At 41.7% G+C, this 20,333-nt stretch overlaps 1 protein-coding gene across 2 annotated transcripts in view; it reads left to right on the plus strand.

Moving 5' to 3' along the window:
* The first annotated feature begins 17,971 nt into the window (after positions 1-17,971).
* Positions 17,972-20,333, plus strand: part of LOC127199505 (keratin-associated protein 9-3-like) — a 37,540-nt gene continuing 35,178 nt past the window's right edge. Inside the window, exon 1 of one of the 2 annotated variants that reach the window (XR_007831939.1) lies at positions 17,972-18,173. Coding sequence is in view for 1 of the 2 variants with exons in the window: in XM_051157640.1 (XP_051013597.1) it covers positions 18,111-18,173 (63 nt within the window). In the remaining variant the exon portion in view is untranslated. The remainder of the gene's footprint in view (positions 18,174-20,333) is intronic. The other variant, XM_051157640.1, reaches the window with a different exon arrangement.

Here is a 20,333-nt window from a genome sequence, read left to right on the forward strand (position 1 = left end):
CTCCTCATGCTCAAACCAACTGTCAATGTCTGCACTTTGCCATAGCCAGTCTCAAGTTTGATGTGTTATCTGGGTGCGTTTGCATGTACCTAGCAGCAACAATCAGCTTTTTGTATGATTGGTCTTTTTCTTTTTAATCTTCTTTGGAAAAATACATATTCAAGCCCTTTCTGTATTTTAAATCAAGTTGTTCATTTTTTAAAAAAATCATTGTTGGTGGTGGAGAGTTGAAGAGGTTGGGCTCACGCTGTGAATAGTAGCATGCATCAGAGCCTGATTTATACAAATTTAACTCCCATCTCAAAGGCTTTCCTTTAATTGTGTTTACTGAGCTATTGAGTCACAGCTTTTCATATGGAAAGAGTATGCTGTTTTTAAGTTTGTCGCTGGGGTGGTGTTATCCAGCCTGAGAAGTGATTGCCAAATCCAACATTGCAAGGTTTTCCCTTGTGTCTTGTTCTTAGGCTTAAGTATTTTATACCTGCTGAGTCACCCTCTCTCTGTGCTTTCATGTCCCAGCCTCATCGTTGGGCAAGCAGGTATTTCCATAACTGCTAAGAAGACTATGCCCCTCACTGAATGACCATAGCACTCTGGTTGAAAGTCATTTATTTAGGGGAGTAGAAAGACCAGAGGCTGGCCCTGACATGGACTCAGTTGCCAGCTTTTTTATCATCCCCGCCCCCCCCCCCCCACCAACGCTCTGTGGGACTGCCTTTCCAGGCTACGAGGGAAGAATACAAGTTCAGCCATGACATCGTGACTTGATGAGCTGGAATGAATGAGAAAGAGGGGCTCCCCTTATCTGAGGAATAGGGGGGGACGAGAGAGAGGGAGGGAGGTGGAGCTGAGAGGAGAGGAGGGGTGGTGGCTATGACTAGGATGCAAAGTGAATAAATAAATAAATTTTAAAAATGAAATAGAGAAAAAGAAAGTCATTTATTTGACTGTGTATAAGAGGACCTCTTTCTCTGGGTGTTGGTCTACCCCTTATTTCAGTTAGTATGCAGCATTTGCTTACTACCTTGTTCTGGTTAGCGTGCATGTCTGATTCCTGGTACCTCGCTGAATTTGTTGTTTTAGATTTGTGATTTGGAGCAGTTTGGGAAATCTTAGAAAGTGTGGTGTGGATGGAGATGGAATATCAGCAGAGGTGGCTTTGACCCCTGCCATTTCCAGTCTCTCTATCCTTCCTTCTTATAGATCAGATGTAAGCTCTCGGCGTCTGCTCCAGCGTCTCGCCTACCTGCCTGCCGCCATGTTTGTTCCCTGCCATGATGGTCATGAGCTCACCCTCTGAAGTTGTAAGTCCCAGCAACCTCTTTCTTCTATAAGTTCTCTTTATGATGTTTCCACAACAATAAAGAAGTTACCGAGAGAGTAGTTGTGCCGGGAGTGGAGTATTGATGTAACAGACCTGACAATGCTGTTTGTTGGAAGAATGCGGAAGGTTTTGCAGATTTGAAGTAGGAAGTCAGCTGAATGCTCCAGGCAAGGATTGACAGACAGTCCTGGAGGACTGACAGACAGCCCTGGTAGAACCTCGGAACACAACAGCGACCACACCGATGTGGACTGTGGAAGAGATTTCAGAGAGAGTAATAATAACCAATAAGCTGGCGACAAACCATTCTTGTGATATTTCAGCAAAGGATGTGGCTACTTTCTTTCTTTCTTTCTTTCTTTCTTTCTAAAAAGTCTACTTGAGCCTAAGTTGAAAGGTTTAGTACTAATTTCATCAACAGAGGGGAGATTTCAATGCAGCCTAATAATGTTGACTCTAAGATTCCATCGGTGAAAATGAAATGCCCAGGGAAATTTCTGCGTCTAAAACCAACCACAAAAGAATGCTGATACAAATGTGATTCAAGGAAGGGGGTCAGGCTTCGTCCCAAGCAGGCCAATATGCCTGGACTTGGCAGCACTGGACATGTGACTCTGGCTTTAGAGTCATGAAAGATGCAGCAACAAAGGACTTGTATGGTTAACAACAGGCTCTGAGACCACGCATGTGGAAGGGGAGTCCCAGAATGGAGGCCCTGAGAGGCCTTCGCATAAATCTGTGAAGGGGAATCCTGGATTGTGTTGGAGACCCCAGGACGTTGGAGACTCCAGAGCTGTGTGATGTCATCCGATGAGAACCACACGCAGGAAGTGGACCCAGCTCAACAGAGAGGAGTGCTTTGCCGTCAGGAAAGCTAGAAGGGCAGAGCTATCGAAGTCCTTTGAGATCAGACACGGGTTTATAAGTTTTGGAGTTTTCCCTGCCAAGAGCCAATCTGTTAAAGGAGTTCAGTAGACACGTGAGCTTTCTGGAAGGGATCTGGTATTTTGCAAGGTTTGCGCAGTGATCCAACCCGGAATTGCTTCCAGTGTCTGACACTCCTCCCTTCACATCTCTCAAAACTCTGGCTTTGTGCGAACCCTCACTTCGGGCATTTACCCACTGTGACTGGACAAACTTTCTATGGAAGTTTTATGAAGATGCACTGCTGTTCAGATGAACTGATGATTTCATTATTCCTAATAATAGCTTTATAGAATTTCTGACTCAATTCAAACTATTTTTAGAAGTAAAAGATAAACAGTTGGTAGAAAATTTATGGCTGCAATAAATGCTTGTGTGGACCTCCAGATGCCTCATGAGGAGACAGGCTTGAGACAGATTTGTGGCTCCAGATAGAGATGGCACCATGAATCCTTGTATGTACCTTAAGTATATACAAGTTGGTTTAACCTTCCCATGAACCCAAAATATAATGTGCCTACCAAGAAATTTCTAAATTAAGTATAAAATTTAATGTTGAAATTACAAACTATTTCATTGTAGTTCCCTATACTTTGTCAGCTTATGGCATATAATACTCTCATTCAAAATGTACTTTGTATGTGGGAATGAGAGACAGATGAAACTATTACCCTGAATTCACTATAAACTAAGAAAATGTGAAGGAGAGATAAACATATTTTTGTTTAGATCACAAGTGGGAGATGAGAAAAAGACTTGTGAGAGAGCAGGTGATGTTTATCCCCTTAGAAGTTGAACCACCGTGTGGAGGAGATTGGTTGTTAAACAGCTGAAAAACATCATTGAACAAATTCTGGAAGAGATAGAAATGTGAGCCAAAAACGGGAAGTGGGGCCTATGGAGACTTGGGATAGTTTTGGCTGTTTATTGCTCCACTTCGAGATGCTCCTAGAGAGAACCACTCGAGGGAAGGCTTCAGGGCTCCGGGCTCCAGCTGAGGTTCCGGGTTCTGGTTGCTCCAGGTTCCAGCAGAAGAAATCCTGCTGATTATGCCAGGAGAATCGTTCCATGGAACTGATATCCTTATGGTTTCATTATTGTATTCTTTGATCCTCTTTTCCTATTGTTTAGGTTAGTTGGGTTATAAGTGAGGTACTCTCGGTTAATAAGTTCATAATAAAATATATTGCTAAGAAAATTGAGCCTACAAAAATGTGTAGCCAGGTCAGTCCTAATTGAAAAGATATAGATTCTTGTAACTTCTTGGCCCCTGTTAACCCTTGGGCATTTGTCAACTTTTGCCATTCTGAACTCATGTAATGGATACACAGATAAGAAATGTTTAGTTTTAATGAAAAAACACATAAAACGTATTTTAGAATTATCTGGATTTTTTATTAATTGCCTTTTTGACTATGAGGTAATTCTTCATTTCTTTCTTTCTTTTTCTTTTTTTATAATTTACTCAAGCTATGTCCTGATTGTTTTCCTCTTGAGGTAATTCTTTTTCTGAGAAATAGAAAAGCTATGACTAGATAGTAAATGGAGTTAAAGTTGAAGTTTTTACTTCATCTACCCTTTCCTCTTGAGTGTGTGTGTTTGTGTGTGTGTGTGTGTGTGTGTGTGTGTGTGTGTGTGTGCTATTTTCTCTCACACATTTCTTATTTCCCTGTAGATTCACAAATAAGCCAACAGTCTCAGGCTCCACCACCAGAAGGCACACTTTAGCCTACCAGAGATCTCTGCAAAGCAGCCTATCTACAGATCCAAAGAGCCTGCTTTTACAACCTCTTGGAGTTCTCGGCCAGAAGCTGCTTTTATAGCTCTGGTCACAGGAAGATAGTGGTCAGTTTAAAATTTCCTCATTAGCAGCATGGCAACCAGTCTCAACTCGCTAGAGAAGAAATCCTGGGCTCCCTCCCCTGTTCCTTTTTCTTTCAGTCCTCTGTTGTGATCAGCTGCCTGAGCCATCAGCTTGGTGACCCAAGAGATAAAGCTAACCCTGAGACATAAAGCAAGCATAGGAGTTTACATCCCACCCCAGGCTCTCCCCTGGCTGAACCAAAGCTGAGGACTTCGGCATTTCCCAGCTGGCTTTTTGTCTTGCTTTGGTCCAGTATTTCCTCACTATGCCTCTTTCTTATCTTTTGGAATAGCAATATATATTCATGGCCATAGTATGCTGGAAGTTTACATGTGTTTATATTTAAGAGATTATCTTGAATCCCTGAAGAGACTTTGGACTTTTAAGCTCTGTTGAGACCATGAAAGACTATGGGAGACTTTTGAAGTATGAATCAATGAAATTTGCATTAGAGCATGGCTCCAAGCTTACGGGGGACTAGGAGTTTGAATGTGGTTGTTTGAATGAGAGTGCCCCCCCAAATAGGCTCATATATTTGAATGCTTGGTCCCCAGTTTGTGGAGCCATTTTGTAAGGATTAGGAAGTGCGGCCTTGTAGAAGAAGGTATATCACTGGAGATGGGCTATGAGGTTTAAAAAGCCCACACCATTCCCAGATAGCTTTTTCTCCGTCTCCTTGTGGCTTAGATATAAACTCTCAGCTACTTTTCCAGAAGCATGGCTGCCTGTTTGCTACTATATGCTCCCTACCGTGTCGATCATGGACTCAAATACACAGAAACTTCAATCACAATAAACTCTCTCTTCTATAAGTAGCCTCGGCTATAAGCATCTCTTCACAGCAATAGCGAAGCAACTAAGACAGACCTCTACTCACTGAGCAATCTGACCGGCTCCCCATGTACACTTCCAGTGTGCTGTTGAATGCTTTGGTACCACCTTGCTGAGAACCTTCACCCCCAATGTCATTGGCATTATGGCTATATAGTTTTCATTCCCAAGGTGTCTTTGGCTCTGTTGTCAGAATAACACTAGCACATTAGAATAAGTTTTGAAGTGTTCTCTTTCCCTTTTTCCTTTTGGGAACAATTCAAGTGTTATTTTGCGCTGGTTTTCCTTCCTTTACGTCTTCTGAATCATTTGCCAGTGAGACTCTTTGAATCTATTCATAGATTCAATCTTCTTGTTCTATTTGCAGTTTGTCACAAATCCATCATGGTAAGATTTGTGTTTCTTGGAATATTCAATTTGTTGGCACACAGTTATTTACAGAATTCTTTTATAATACAATTTGTCTTTTACAAACTAATTACAATGTTCCGTGCCTTTGTCTAGTTTTATTTTCTGCATTAACGCTTCTCTTTTATGTTTTAATAATATGAAGAAGCAAATCGTCATCCTATTTTCTCCAACATATATTTAATTGTATTTTATGAGTTAGGATGGATGTTTTGCCTAAGTGTATGTCTGTGCACCATTTGGGGACTTGGTGCCTGTAGAAGCCAGAAAAGAATCAGATCCCTGGAAGTTAAGTTACAGCCCTTGTGAGCTGACATGTGCGTCCTACAAATAGATCCCTGGTCCTCTGGAAGAGCAGACAGTGTTCTTACACACTGAGCCCTTTCCCTACCTACACCTCTTGGCTTTTTAAAAAAAAAAATGCTTATTCTTTTCTGTACTTCACTGATTTGTGGTCTTGTCTTTTTAATTGCATTCTTCCTTCTAAGTGTAAGATCAATTTGTTCTTTTCTGAATCACTTGGGCTGGTGTTCTTGGGCCTGTCTTGTAATGTTCATTGGAATATATTTTCCTCAGCACTGCCTTGTCTGCATAGAAAGACAAAAAGTAAGTTTTAATAAAATGTGAAGGGTTGAAATTATATAAAATATCATTTCTTACATTATCAGACAAGACTAAAAAGAAAGGTCAGAAAAAGAACAGGAAATTGCATAGATATGTGAGTCTTAATCACAAATTGAGGTGAATCACAGAAAAGAGCATAGCATACCCCACAGGCGTGCAAATTAAGACACAATGTTTCAAAGCACTTGGGGTTCACACACTTCCACCCTTCACACCTCACGGTCACCCTTCCAACCCCTCACATTACCCCCACTCTCTCTAAATTTCATTACTGCTCTTTAATTATTATTGATATATATGTATATAGTAATACAATATGTTGGGTCCCTTTAATATTGTGTGTGTGTGTGTGTGTGTGTGTGTGTGTGTGTGTGTGTGTGTGTTTGCATCTGTGTGTTTAAGGCTGACCACTTGGTAACGAATAACATATCCTGGGACTTGAATTGGAGAAAACTTACCCTCCTTATCTTAGCGCCATTAATTTTCCAGAGTTCTTTATTTGTGGACAGAGTCCACTCAGTGCTGTTGGTATGCTCATAGGTATATGATCATCCACTGGAGAGGGTTAATCCTTTCAGGGACACCCCTGTCACACTCCATATGGTTTTAGGGAGTGACCTGCCTGGAGCATCAAGGAAATGAAGAAAGGATAGAGTCACAGATAGATGTACAAAAAGGCTGGGATAGGGTGAACATGTGCTCTGATGGACACACAAGAACAGGGACCCAAAAAAAAAAAAAAAAAAAAGAACAGGGACCCAGAAAGTTATTTATATACATTTGAATGGAGAATTCAGGTTTATTGTATATGTATAGAGCTGAATGTGGAGGCAAGTTTACCTGATCTCACTATAGGGTAACAGTCCCAGGCAGTAAACATCTGGAAGGAGGGAGCTGTGGTTGACAGGTTCTACATACACACGTCAATCCTTTCTAAATACCTGGGGAAGGCTTTGCCATTCCCGTGGGTCTTATCTACAAGACAGATTTACTCAGGGCTCCCTCCACTCCCTCCACATGGCCTGTAACATTTGGGTATTGATGAGTAACATTTGGGTATCGATGACAACTCACTTGCCAGAAACTCCACTAGAGGCAATTCATTTCTCCTAGACTGTGGTATCCAGTAGAGGTAATATTTTTAAGTTTATCTGTTTTCTATGCAATGTAATGTATTTATGCAAGAAAGGGCAGTGCATCAGTAAAATGAAAGAGAAATGAGAGGCCATTTTATCCTGACTCATTGTTTTGAATATTGAGTCATGGTTCTTTGAACAAACAGGTATCTAATCGCAACCATCTGTTCTCCATGAAATGGTCACTTAATTCATCGCTTCTCATCATGTTATCAGTCCGTATTGACTATTAGAAATATCATCAAAGTTCTTATAATTATAGAGTAATGGATAAAAATCACAAAAGTCCTTTGACCTCAGAAGAAGGCAGTAGCCACAATTATCAACTTTCAGCCTTCACTGGCCCCTCTGTGTGCAGGTAACCAAGGCTTCACAATCTAAACTCTATGCAGTGACTTCCTGTTATGTGAATCACTCAGAAGTCCTGAGGCAAAGCTCTACCCCAGAGAGTAGCATCCAGACCTAGTTACTTATCAACACTGATCTGCAGGGATGCTAGTGATTCAGATGATCAAGAGGCTAGAGGGCAGAAAAGACTTTATTATTAGGAAGCATAGAAAAGGGGCCTTGGAAACTGGGTGTAAATTGAGGATCTCCACAGGAAGATGTGAGCATTTCAGTGCTTGAGACGCCAGGGTAGAAAACAAGAGAGTCTGGCAGCTGCAGGTCTTCTGAACTTGGCTTCCACCTGCAACACAAGTGGGCTGTCTTCCTCTCCCAGGCTAGCAGCAGCCTCCAGACTGCTGGCTACTGCCACAGCTGCTACCACTGCTGCCACCACAGCAGCCACCGCTACCACCACTGCTGCCACAGCAGCCACTGCTGCCACCACTGCTACAGCGTCCAGAGCTGTGATGATGGTGATGGAGAGATCTGTGGGGCCTGTGGTGGCTCAGGCAGCAGCCACCACCCCCAGAGCTGCAGCAGCCCCCAGAGCTGGAGTCACAGCAGCCCCCAGAACCCAGGCTACAGCAGGAAGACACAGGGGGGCACTTAGGGGGACACTTAGGAGGGCACTTTGGAGGGCACTTTGGGGCCTGGCACTTGGGAGTGCACTTGGGAGGGGGCTGGCACTGCTGCTGGTTCTGCTGGCAGGACATCTCAGCCTTCAAGTGTTCAGGAGCTGCAGGAAAGTCACATATATTTCAGTCATCAGACACTTGGCCTATTCTGGCCCCCAGAAGAATCATTGATAATTATAAAAACACCATATATAGTTATTTCATTTGTAATATACACTTACTCTAATAACTTCGTGTTCATTATGTCTTTAGAACCCCAGAAATCCGTGCAGGTAAGATACTAATTGTCACCTTGTCTCCCTCTGCACTGAATAAATATCTAATGACGCTGTAAAATATCGGCTAGTCTTAGTCCTTATACACGTGCTAGTATATGGATTATTCCAGAGAAAAAATAGTTGTAAAAGGAAAGACTAATCACTACTTAAAGGTAATTTCAGTTTAAGATCAGTATATCAAGGATCTTTGACATTAGTGATGGGGGAATGAGTGCAGACACTTAAAGAAAAATGTGTAAACCCTGCTAAGAGCTGGCATGAGGACACTAGTCCTTTTGTGAGGCCAGATTTCAGATATATCCAAATCGCCACACACTCAGGCTAAGGGTGACAAGAGAGCCTTCCCAGTCTCCTCTCTAGCTCTAGTCTGGCAACACCTCTGGTAAAGTCTCTGCTCTTCCCTCCAGTGCACACTTACCAGGATGATGGGCAGCACAAGTTCCTTGTGTGTCTCAGGCTGTGAGTGGATGGGAGCGCCTTGTCGCTCAGTCCTTTTATTCAGATCCTGGGCTCTACCCCAGCCTGTGCGACAGGGGCTGGATGTGGCAGGCCCTCCCTCCTGACACCCACAGGGTCATGTGACTGATAATGAGTAGGCGTTCCACAGCAGCTATCCCGCAGGAGGCCCAGCAATGTGTCGTATCTTAGAGCATGGTTTAGGCATGGAGGGAGGAAGTAGATTCCTGGATCCTTAGACCTCACATACCTTCAGGTGTCTAACTTAGGAACCAGTGGTTTCCCTTTCTTTTTCCTCCCTGTTGCTTCTTAATGTAACATGTGCAGTTTTAGAGCAAGTTGACCTAGTAAAACCTTGAAGTTTCTTCCAGATCTGCTTCCATTTATGAACTTTCCCATTATATCTATATCGATATCTATCTATATATATATCATCTATGTGTGTATATATGTATAGTTTAGACACCTACAGAAATAAAACTGTGTATGATGGCTCCAAAACAGCCCCCAAAATATGTTGAGGTATGGTTTTCAAAGTCTACACAAGCTGCGTCATTTCCCATTTCAACTATTACAGTGGAATATTTTTCTTTTTTTATTGGATAATTACATGGGTATACATTAAAAATTATTCATTCACTTTGGAGAATATTTATAACAATTTTATGAATATAAATGAAACATCAAGTGATCATGTAGACTGTTTAAAAAAGACACATTTGCAAACTGTTAATTAGAGGGTGAGGATACTGCCCTTTAGTCAGAGCAACTAAGAGATGTCTCAGCAGTATAGAATATATACTGGCTTTGTAGAGCATCTGAGTTTGGTTCCTAGCACCTAAGTTGGGCATCTCACAACCACCTGTTACCACATGAAATCTTTTTACCTCCAAAGGCACATGCACTCAAGTACACATCCACACAAAGAGACACACAGACACACAGAAACAAAGACACACAGGGAAAGGGAAAGATACACACAGGCACACACACAAGCACAAACACACACACACACATACACAAACACACACACAGATGTAAACACAGACATTATAAACATTACAGACACACAGACACATACACATATGCACACACATTAAATATATCTTTAAAAACAGCCATTGGAAGAAAATGAAAAGGTTCAATGATTAACATATATGAAAATGTCCCAAGGAAAGTTAATAGTTGGCAAAATGAATATGCATTAATAATGAAAAAAAAAGCAGTGGTAATTACCAGAGTGAGTACACATCCTTTTTTTTTTTTTTTTTTTTTTTTTTTTTTTTAATCTCTTTCTTTAAATTTGTCTCAGTACATATTTTATCTTGGATATTTTATGAATTTACGTTGTTATCTTCATTTAGAAATATGCTACTCCTGTCTTTATTGTTTCAAAATTGCTAGATATTCTGTGGGAGCCAGGACATCTCTTGTGGAAACTGGGTGTTATTATTTTTAAGGTCAGATGTCACAGTAGTGAGAAGAAAATAAGAGAAAGGGTTCACTGGTGTAGAGGAAATGACGTTGTTCACCTGTGAGATGTAGAAAAGCAGAGCACACACTGTGGGTTATTGCCGGGCTTCTCCTGCATGTGAGACAAAAGGGCTAAGGAGCCAGTTCCCTGACTGAAGGAACGCAGACTATACAAAGAGGAGCAGCTCAGCAGTATTCCAGATGAATATGTCTCTGTGGCCACTAGAACTCTGTTCCCTCTGTGTGCTTCTGATTTTCATGCATACTCCACATGTCTACAGGCTATATATGAACATATTACTTTGAACTTCTTTTTCTTTTCAGAATTTAGCACTCCCAATTATAACTATCACAACTCATTAGCAAAACCTTTTCCAGGGCTGTGCGTCACTTAACAGGTGCAAAGGCCCTTATGGCGTCAGCCTTTTGTGACCCTGAAGCATTTCCCACCTGACCCCAAATTTGTTCTCAGGTGAATGATGTTATGTTATGTTCTTCAGTTTCCCCTAACATATATGTTAACAACCTTTACCTGGCATGATAATGCAGCTTGGTTCCACCTTTGTGTTCTTCCATTTAATCCATGTTTAATGTAGTCGTGATGAATTACTTAACCTTTCTGAGGGTTTATGGTTTTGCTTATCGTCAGTAATTGGACACATTCATTCTGTAGATTCTGGTGATGTCTAAGCCTCTAACTAGCATCTTCATTGATGTGTAAGCTTAGGAACAGATGCTCCTAAAGACTTGGGTCACCACAAAGGAACCTAACTGCTGAGGCACATGACATTGGGAAACACTTCACTGTCTCATCTGGTTTGACTTTATTACTCAGGCTGTTCCAAAAGGCTGAGCAACTGGGAGAGGGCAGGAACTAATCCCTGATTTCCCCAATGCAGTTATGCTTGGCTCACCTTGGGACTTCTAGGATGATGTGGCTGAGATGCCAGCTAGTCTACTTTTCTGTCTTTATGGAAGACAACACCCAGGTCTTCTTCTGGCCTGCCTGAGCATAGGTCTGTGTGAGTAGCAGGCTAGCTGGAAGGAGGTTAGAATCAAGCCTTGAATGTCAGCTGTGGAGACCTGGGCTTCAAGCCAATGTGAATATCATGGCTAGTAAAGGGTTGACTTTTTGAGGGCTTCAGTTATCAGGTGCTTTTCTCTGATAAAGACAATTTTTCCATCTCTGAATATAAGAGAACCCTGAAAATGAATACAAGTAATTTTTTCAAGTTCATTTCTCTGCACTCTAGACACAGAATCAAAAAAAAAATGTAATGCTATTTGAGAGACATTTTTGTTTTCAGTTTTTTATTGAAAATATTTTTATACGATGTATTCTGAACATGGTTCCTCTTCCTTCACATCCTTCCAGATGCTACACATCTCTTCATATTTGTTCTTTCTCTTTTGAGCGCAAACAAGCCAAAAATAAGTGTGTGGAAAAACCCACCAAGCCTAAATAAAACAAAACGAACAAACAAAAGGAGGAAAACACTAGAAACATGCATGCACAGAGCTATCCACACACAACTTCATATAAAACCCATAAACTACAAAATTACAAATCATAATATATAATCAAAAAACCCATTAAGACAAAAAAAAAGTTAAAGTAAAGCATTATGAGACAAAAAAAAAAAAAAAACAAAACAAAACAAAAAACAAACAAAAAAAAACAAGCCTCCAAAATGCCTTTGAGTTCCTAATGAAGTCTGGCTGGATACATAACCCACACTTAAGGCCAAGCTGCATGCTTAGTAGTGGATAAAAACACAACCTCCCCCACCCCACGGACGGTCGTAATGAGTCCATGGGATCTTCCAACAGTTAGCTTCTTTCTTCCCCCCCTTCCTGAAAGACAGCATTGTCCGTTTGAACCTCAGTAAGCCTTTCTTTCCACCCATGGAGTGTTCTCAATCAGCAGCATCTCTGCAGCCTTGCTTACAGGATCTGTGCACATCTCAGTACAGAAAACCACGTGGCGTGAACCTGTGCAGCCTAGCATTTGCTGCCACCATTTCTGTGGGTTCATATGTGCTCCACTCCTGTTGAGTCTGAAATGTCCGCTCCTTCTGTGTCCTTCACCCCCACCAACTCATACAATCTTTCCATCTCCCATTCTTCATAGCTCTTTGGGGCTTAAGGGGAAGAGTTTGATTAAGATATTCCATTTAGGACTTAGTTCTGAAATGACTTGTTCTCAGCACATTGTCCAGTTTTGGACCTCTGTAATATTGTTCATTTCTTGCATGAGGAATCTTCTCCGAGGCTAGCTAAGTAAGACTCTATAGGAGTCAGTTAGTTGCAGTGATCCATTAGTAACGCAGTAGTATTTGATTTTCCCTCTGTCTATGAGCTATCTAGTCTCAGGCTCTTAGCCAACAAATCGCAGTCATGCAGGTCTTAAATCCAATCAGTTAGTCCTGGGTTGTTTCCACAACTTTTGTGCCATTAGCACACCAGTGTTTTTCCTACCAATCTATGATTATGGGAGGGTACAAGTAAGAGTGCTGGGGGTAGGACAGTGAGCCTAGGGTTCATTTGAGGTGACACGTGAAATCGACTTGAGGAGATGCTTCTTAAAATCTATTCATACATAATAGAAATATAAATAAAATCACAAAATAATGGAGAATAAAGAGCCCCAAGAAGACATCTCAAGCTATCAGTGACATGATCACAAGCAAATCACTGTTGTAGGTTGGAGCATATGTAACTGACTGGTGCTCACCTTTCCCCTCTCTAGCTCGCAGATTGCCTTCCAGCACCAAGCACACTGGCCAGTAGGTGAAGGCTTCAGTCAGGCACTACCGTGGCAATGGTAGAATTAATGTCATAAAAATGACAATGTTAGCAAAGGCTTTTTACTAAGTCAAAGCAACACCAATCAAAGTCTCTCATTTTCATAGAAATAGATTTTTTTAAAGTATCCTAAAATTTGTAAAGAACTACAGAAGACCCACATATAGCCAAAAAATAAAAAATTCTGAGCAAAAAGAACAGTCCTGGGTCAATTATCGTTCCAAATCTTCAGATAATATTGCAGAATCATAGTAATAAAAATGTATATTGGAAGAGAAACATAGAACAATGGAATAAAATGGAAAATCCAAACATGAGTACACATGACTTCAGCAAATTACAATGTGAGAAAGATGCGTCAGACATAACCTGAAGGAAAGAAATCACCTTCCAGAAATGGTGCTTGGAAAACGGAAGACCCACATCCAAACCAACAAGCAACGGAGTATATGAGTGGACACAGGGACACAGAGGCCGTAATCACCTCTCCTGGTGCCAAAAAGAAGAGTGAATCATCATTTACGATCAAGGCCCTAGTGAAGGGAGGAGTAGAGAGGATGCATCAGACATTACGTAGAGCTAAAGAAAAACTGTCTCATCTAATACTGAGAACAAGGCGAGTGTATGTACTTTCTCAACTCTTAAATCTTTAGTTAGATGCCCAACAGAGAAATGCATAAAAGGTATTCAAGCAGGAAAAAAGAAGAAGAAAATTACCTGTATTTGCAAACAGTGTTAGCCTACCGGAAGCACCCTAAAATGATGCTAGAAAATATCAGACATGGCCGGGCAGTGGTGGCGCACGCCTTTAATCCCAGCACTTGGGAGGCAGAGGCAGGCAGATCTCTGTGAGTTCGAGGCCAGCCTGGTCTGCAAAGTGAGTCCAGGACAGCCGAGGCTACATAGAGAAACCCTGTCTCGAAAGACAAAAAAAAAAAAAAAGATATAATGTTTTACAAAGTCAAATTCAGTAGGCCCTCTGTAAGTGAAAACTGAATATAATAGCAAAGGACGCTGGAAACATCCCCACTGATGGTAGCATTTTTAAAAGGGGAAACTGGAAATAAACAAGGTCAAGGAGATAAAAAGAGTTCTACAATGAAAGTTTATAAAACTGAAGGAAGACACTGAAGAAAACGAAAAGATGGGAAGTCCTCCTATTTTCACACACTAATAGAATTTATATTTCAAAAATAATTGTATTACGGAAAAGTAATCTTCAAATTCAATTTGATCCTAATAAAATATAACACAATAGGAAATTTTTGTTTAAATAGAAAATGCAATCATAAAATATGTGCTATTTAAAATATTCCACACCAACAAAGAAATCAAACACAGAAATGCCAAAAGTACCACAATACCTAATTTCAAGTTATATTTCTTAACAAACTTGTCGTATTAAGCAGCATAAACTGCTGAATACTACCAGGAAATAGATGTGTGCCCCAACAAAGTAGACCCCAGAACCAAGAGATAAACCTACACAGATACACAGGCTTGTAATCTTGAAGAAACCAGTGCCTGTTAGTAAGTGGTGATGAGGACCCTGGATATCCTTATACCCTACACAAAATCACCTCAAATGAGTCAAATCAGTGGGGAAAAGATAAGGACACAATAAAATATAACTGAAAACCAATTTATGTAATTCAATTTATAGAAATAGGCAAGAACATTCTAAAATAAAAGCTCTGTATTCTCATTAAAAAGAATTTTTAATATTGATGTGAACTTGAAAAATGTATTCTCAGCAAAGGTAAGAGACAGCTTACAGATTGAAAAAAAATGTCAATAGCTATACATTTGACGGAGAATTAATAACCAGTCTGCACAAGGAAGTAAAATAGTATGAAAAACATGCAATCAATAAAAAGGGAAAATGAAATGAACAGCCAATACTCAAATGTGAAATACACACACACACACTGATTTTAGACATCAGGAACACAGAAAAGAAACTGATATCCAGATCACAGCTCATGGCAGCCATCATGGCCACTAACGCGAGGAGCAAATGCTGGGGAGGATATTGCAAAAGAGGAATCTCAAAACAAAAACTAGAATTACCTTAGGATCCAGCCACACCAGTTCAGGTACACAAGCAAAGCCGCCAAGTCAGCAAAGCACATAGTCACCTACAGGCTGATATGTATTATCGCATTATTGATAACAGCGCCATATAGAAACACACGTGTGGACAAAGAAAACGTACAAAGGAATTGTATTCAGCCCTAAAAAATAGTTTAGTAGTTTGCAGGCTTAAGATTGGACTGAGAGATCATATTGAGTTAAACACACCACACACTGAAAGACAAGTATTGCACATTTTTCTCTCATAGGTAGATGAAATGCATGTGTGTATGCAAACAGGTATAATATGATTTATATATTTCTAAAATGAAATCACCTATCAGTTCAGTGGTGCTTTCTACCTCATCTAATATGGATTTTATTGACATGTCCTTCACATTTTAATTTACATATTTTATTGAAGTTATGCTGTTTTCTTGAGTTGTTCACAGAGCAAGTGATGCACTCTCAACAGTGTTCACAGTGTGTACAAAGCTCTTTGCGGGGAAACAACTCTAAATATTTTCCAGGAATAATTTAAACTTACATGTGAATCGATGAATTTTATTGTGCTTAAATTACAAATAGCAATGTGAATAAATGTGACCAGGATGTTTTCACTCACAGTTACCAGTGTGTATGTAAATTTGCCAATGGGGGTTGACTGGGTGAATAAGTGCACGTTAGGGACCATTCATGTGGAAAGGACAGTAGAAAAATAATGGAAAAGTCCTTCTGACACTAATGACAGAGGACAGAGTTAGACACCTGAGAAAACCAGAAGATCAAAGACAAACGTGTCTTAGTGCCTACTACAGTGACTTCTTTCACAACAAATCACAGAAGCAGGGAACAAGCATATACAGAGAATTCCAAGTCCTTCACTCTCCATCAACAGAGTCCTTTGTCACCTCTACAGCCACCACTAACATGGGGAAAGGAATGAGGCCATTGCCAAGGGTCAGCTGTACAGATGTTCCCACCTTTATCCTTCACACACACACACACACACACACACAATATATATATGTGCAGTATTTACCTATCTAACTCAATTATAATACAAGGTTTACTTCCAATACTTTGAAAGTGCTGTTGCAGGCTGTTCAGGATAAGTAAATTATACAAGTTAGTTGTTAGTTGATCAAGTCATGGTCATATCAATTACTAGTCTATTTTTTTTATCACAAGAATATGCATCCTAGGTGTAACAGATAGACATGATTCTATTGAAAGATAAGGTAAAATAGTTAGATAAGGTCTTCAAAAACCTCAGAGACATGCAGAATATGGCATTTAAAGATGTTCTTATTATTTTAAAGATTCATTGACAATGAGACAGGTTGCCTCCTGGCAGCACCCAGCTTACCTCAGAGGATGATGAGCTTCAGAGAACCTCCTTATGGAGACGGCTTCAAAACTGGCAAACAAGCTCTGGAGAAAATGTCCTCATTCCTGCCACAGACAGAATTCTGCCTTAAAAAAGGGCAAGCTTGGATGCAGTCAGAGTCGACAGCCAAACTCTGCCAAGGCAGGGTAAGAAAGTCCTCAATAGTTCTTGCCTCACAAATATGTCTGTGATATATTGGGCCAGAAGGCTGAAGATGCTGCTCCAATGTTATAGAGAGTTTTGGGTGACTGCAAAGGCAGCAAACCATCTCTGTCATCTTTTCATGTGAGAAGCTGCTAACCTGCACTTCCTGTATACTCAGGTAATCAATTTTATTCCTTCTCAAGTCTCTGGTGGGGTTCAAGACCAGGTAATTTAGTTTTACAATGAAGCTTAGTTGTTTAGGGGCTGAGATGTTTTTAGGTCTAGATAGATGTTTTAAGTTGATAATGACGAGATGTGATGGAGATTGACTTACATTCAGAATTTTGGTGCACCATGAAGAAAAAGATGTTTTCTTCAAGGCTGCCAAATACACATAGCTAAAGCACTCACTAAGAATGTAATATTTATATACTTCCTGATTGTTCCATGGTTCTTCTTGCTGTAGGTAGTTTATTGTATATATGTATAATAATATAAATGTATATGTAAAATTTTTTAAATATTAAAAAAAAAAGAAGTTCCCACCCTATAACACTTCAGGTACAGCACCAAATGACTTGAGAGAAACTATGTAAATTACTGCACGTGTAGATCCCAACTTTCTTCCCAAGAGAACAAAAACAAAAAATATGACATGTAAAGAGAAGTGGCTGACTGGTGTGCTGACTGGTGTGCTGACTGGTGTGCTGACTGGTGTGCTGACTGGTGTGTTGACTGGCGTGTTGACTGGTGTGCTGACTGGTGTGCTGACTGGTGTGTTGACTGGTGTGTTGACTGGTGTGCTGACTGGTGTGTTGACTGGTGTGCTGACTGGTGTGCTGACTGGTGTGTTGACTGGTGTGCTGACTGGTGTGTTGACTGGCTGTAGTTGATGTGCATGTTGAAGCCACCTTCCTTCTAATGGGTGTCTAATAGTGAACATTTACCTCCAACACCCTGGACACTGGGTGTTCCCCAGTTCTTATAAAATGTGAGGAGTGATTGCCAATTCTAAGTTCTCACATCAACTTCACTGTTAAAAACATGATTTAAGTTCTCACAGATGCAGTGGAGCACTTGGTATGAAGTCCTAGGAAGCACACACATGTCTGAAAGAGGACATGAGGTCTGAGTGCCACTCTCTACGCAGGGAGGGATGACTAAGGGATCAGGATAAGGATGATGATGAGAGGAGAACAAAACAAGAGTCTTGTCTGCAGTGCTTGTCAGGGCTTTTTTTATTTGTGAAAAAGACAAAGAGGCAGAGTCTTCTGAGCAGACAGCAGAACATTTCCCATGATATTCCATCATTTCAGAGGGAGGGCAGGGCGGGAAGCAGGGGAGACAGAGCACCACACATGGATGAGTCTTCTGAGCATGTGTTCCTCCTGCACCGCTTGTCTGCTGTCTTCCTCAGCCAGGTCAGCAGCAGTCCCCAGACTGCTGGCTATTGCCACAGCAGCCACTGCTGCCACCACTGCTGCCACAGCAGCCACTGCTGCCACTGCTACTGCCACAGCAGCCACTGCTGCCACTACTGCTGCCACAGCAGCCACTGCTGCCACCACTGCTGCAGCACCCAGAGCTGTGACGATGGCGACGCAGAGATCTGCGAGGCCTGTGGTGGCTCAGGCAGCAGCCACCACCTCCAGAGCTGCAGGATCCCCCAGAGCTGGAGCCACAGCAGCCCCCAGAGCTGGAACCACAGCAGCCCCCAGAACCCAGGCTACAGCAGGAAGACACAGGGGGACACTTAGGGGGACACTTAGGAGGGCACTTTGGAGGGCATTTTGGGGTTTGGCACTTGGGAGGGCACTTGGGGGTGCACTTGGGAGGGGGCTGGCATTGCTGCTGGCTCTGCTGACAGGACATCTCCGCCTGTGGCTGTTCAGTAGCTGTGAGAGAGGCACACACATGTCAGATACATGGGCAGCTAACCCATCCTGGACCCCAGAATGTCACTGCTAATCACAGAAACACCATCTGCAGCCATCTCATTTATGATATATCATATGGTCCCATTCTGTTCCTCACGTTGCTGGAACATCAGAAGCCCACACATGCCCACATACTGCTGGAGTCCAGCGGCACTGCTTGGATATCTAGGGACATTTAGAAAGATCTGCTATTCTTAGTCCTCACACACGTGCCACTGTGTGGATTATTTCACAGAAAAATAATCGTAAAGGAAAAAAAAACTGTTAGTACTTGACTGTGATTTTGGATTAAGGCCAGTATTTCAAAGGACCTTCTATCACACTAAGGGGGTATGATCAGCCCCTGACAGAAAAATGGTCTGTTCAGACCTGCCCTGGGAGCACTAGCCCCTCTTGTGAGGACAGAGTTCAGATGTATACAAATGATCATCTGCTCAGCTAATGGTGGCAATGTCACTGCCATGCTGGTGGTGTCCTATAGACCAGAGAAGGATGTGAGCAGATCCAGGAAGCAGGGCTCTCTTTCCGCCCCAAGCCAAAGTGAGACCCTGTTGCCCTTTCCTGACTCCAGCTCTTCACTGGAAGGGACTGGAAGCATTTCCTTCAGAATCCAACTCTCCTGTAAAGCCTGTCCAGATGCACAGTTCTCTATGCTGGAGTGACCTGGCCTCAGGGATCCCATAGACTGAAAATGCTTTGTTCTCTTCAGGCCAGAACACCCAAAGGTTTCCAGTGATCCTCAGAAGCAAGGCAGTTCGTCCTGTATGTCAAATCTGACATTGCCTCACCTCACACTTCACCATATTCCATGATCTCTCAATATCACTGAAAGGCTGCGATATCCTTACAAGTTTCCTGTGTTGCTCTAGTGTGGTACCCCCCAGTAAAGTCTCTGCTCTTCCCTCCAGTGGACACTTACCAAGCTGATGAGCAGCACAAAATGCTTGGGTATCTCAGGCTGTGAGTGGATGCAAGTGCCCTGTCCCTCTGTCCTTTTATTCAGATCCCTGCTCAGTCCCAGCCAGTGAGACAGTGGCTGAACATGGGACGCCCTGCCTCCTGACACCCACATGGTTTTCTGACTGGTGATGACCTGAGATTCCTCACCAGCCTTCCACTCGAGGCCACGGTATGAGCATCTTCCTTACATCGTGACTTAGGCATGAGAGGAGGAAGAGGATTCCAAGATCCTTAACCCTGCCATGATTACAGAAGATCTGCATTGTAAACCAGCTTTTCCTCCATCTTCCTTTTTTTCTGCTGGTTCTTACTCTGTGCAAATTGTAGCCCACATTGGCGGCGAAGAAAAAACAAAAACAAAATACCTGAAGTGTCTTGCCTGTCTGCTTCCATCCATGCTGTGCCTATGTGGGTACTATTTAGACATCTACAGCATTAAAGCCCCATATGATTGATCTGCATCAGGATCAAGATATGCTGATGTGCTTCTGAAAATCTACTCAGCCTGTGTCATTTCCCATCTAATCTCTTAAAATGAAATATTAATAAGAATGTGTATGTTTATATATGAGAGTGAATGAAGCTTCAAAACACACATAAAAATGTCCCTCAGAAAAGGAGAAGTATGTTTACAACAGACACAGTGCAAACTGCTAAATATGGGTTGTGAACCGTGCTGTTAAA

The sequence above is a fragment of the Acomys russatus genome, chromosome 15 (assembly GCF_903995435.1).
Source record: "Acomys russatus chromosome 15, mAcoRus1.1, whole genome shotgun sequence".
Taxonomy (NCBI): Eukaryota; Metazoa; Chordata; class Mammalia; order Rodentia; family Muridae; genus Acomys; species Acomys russatus.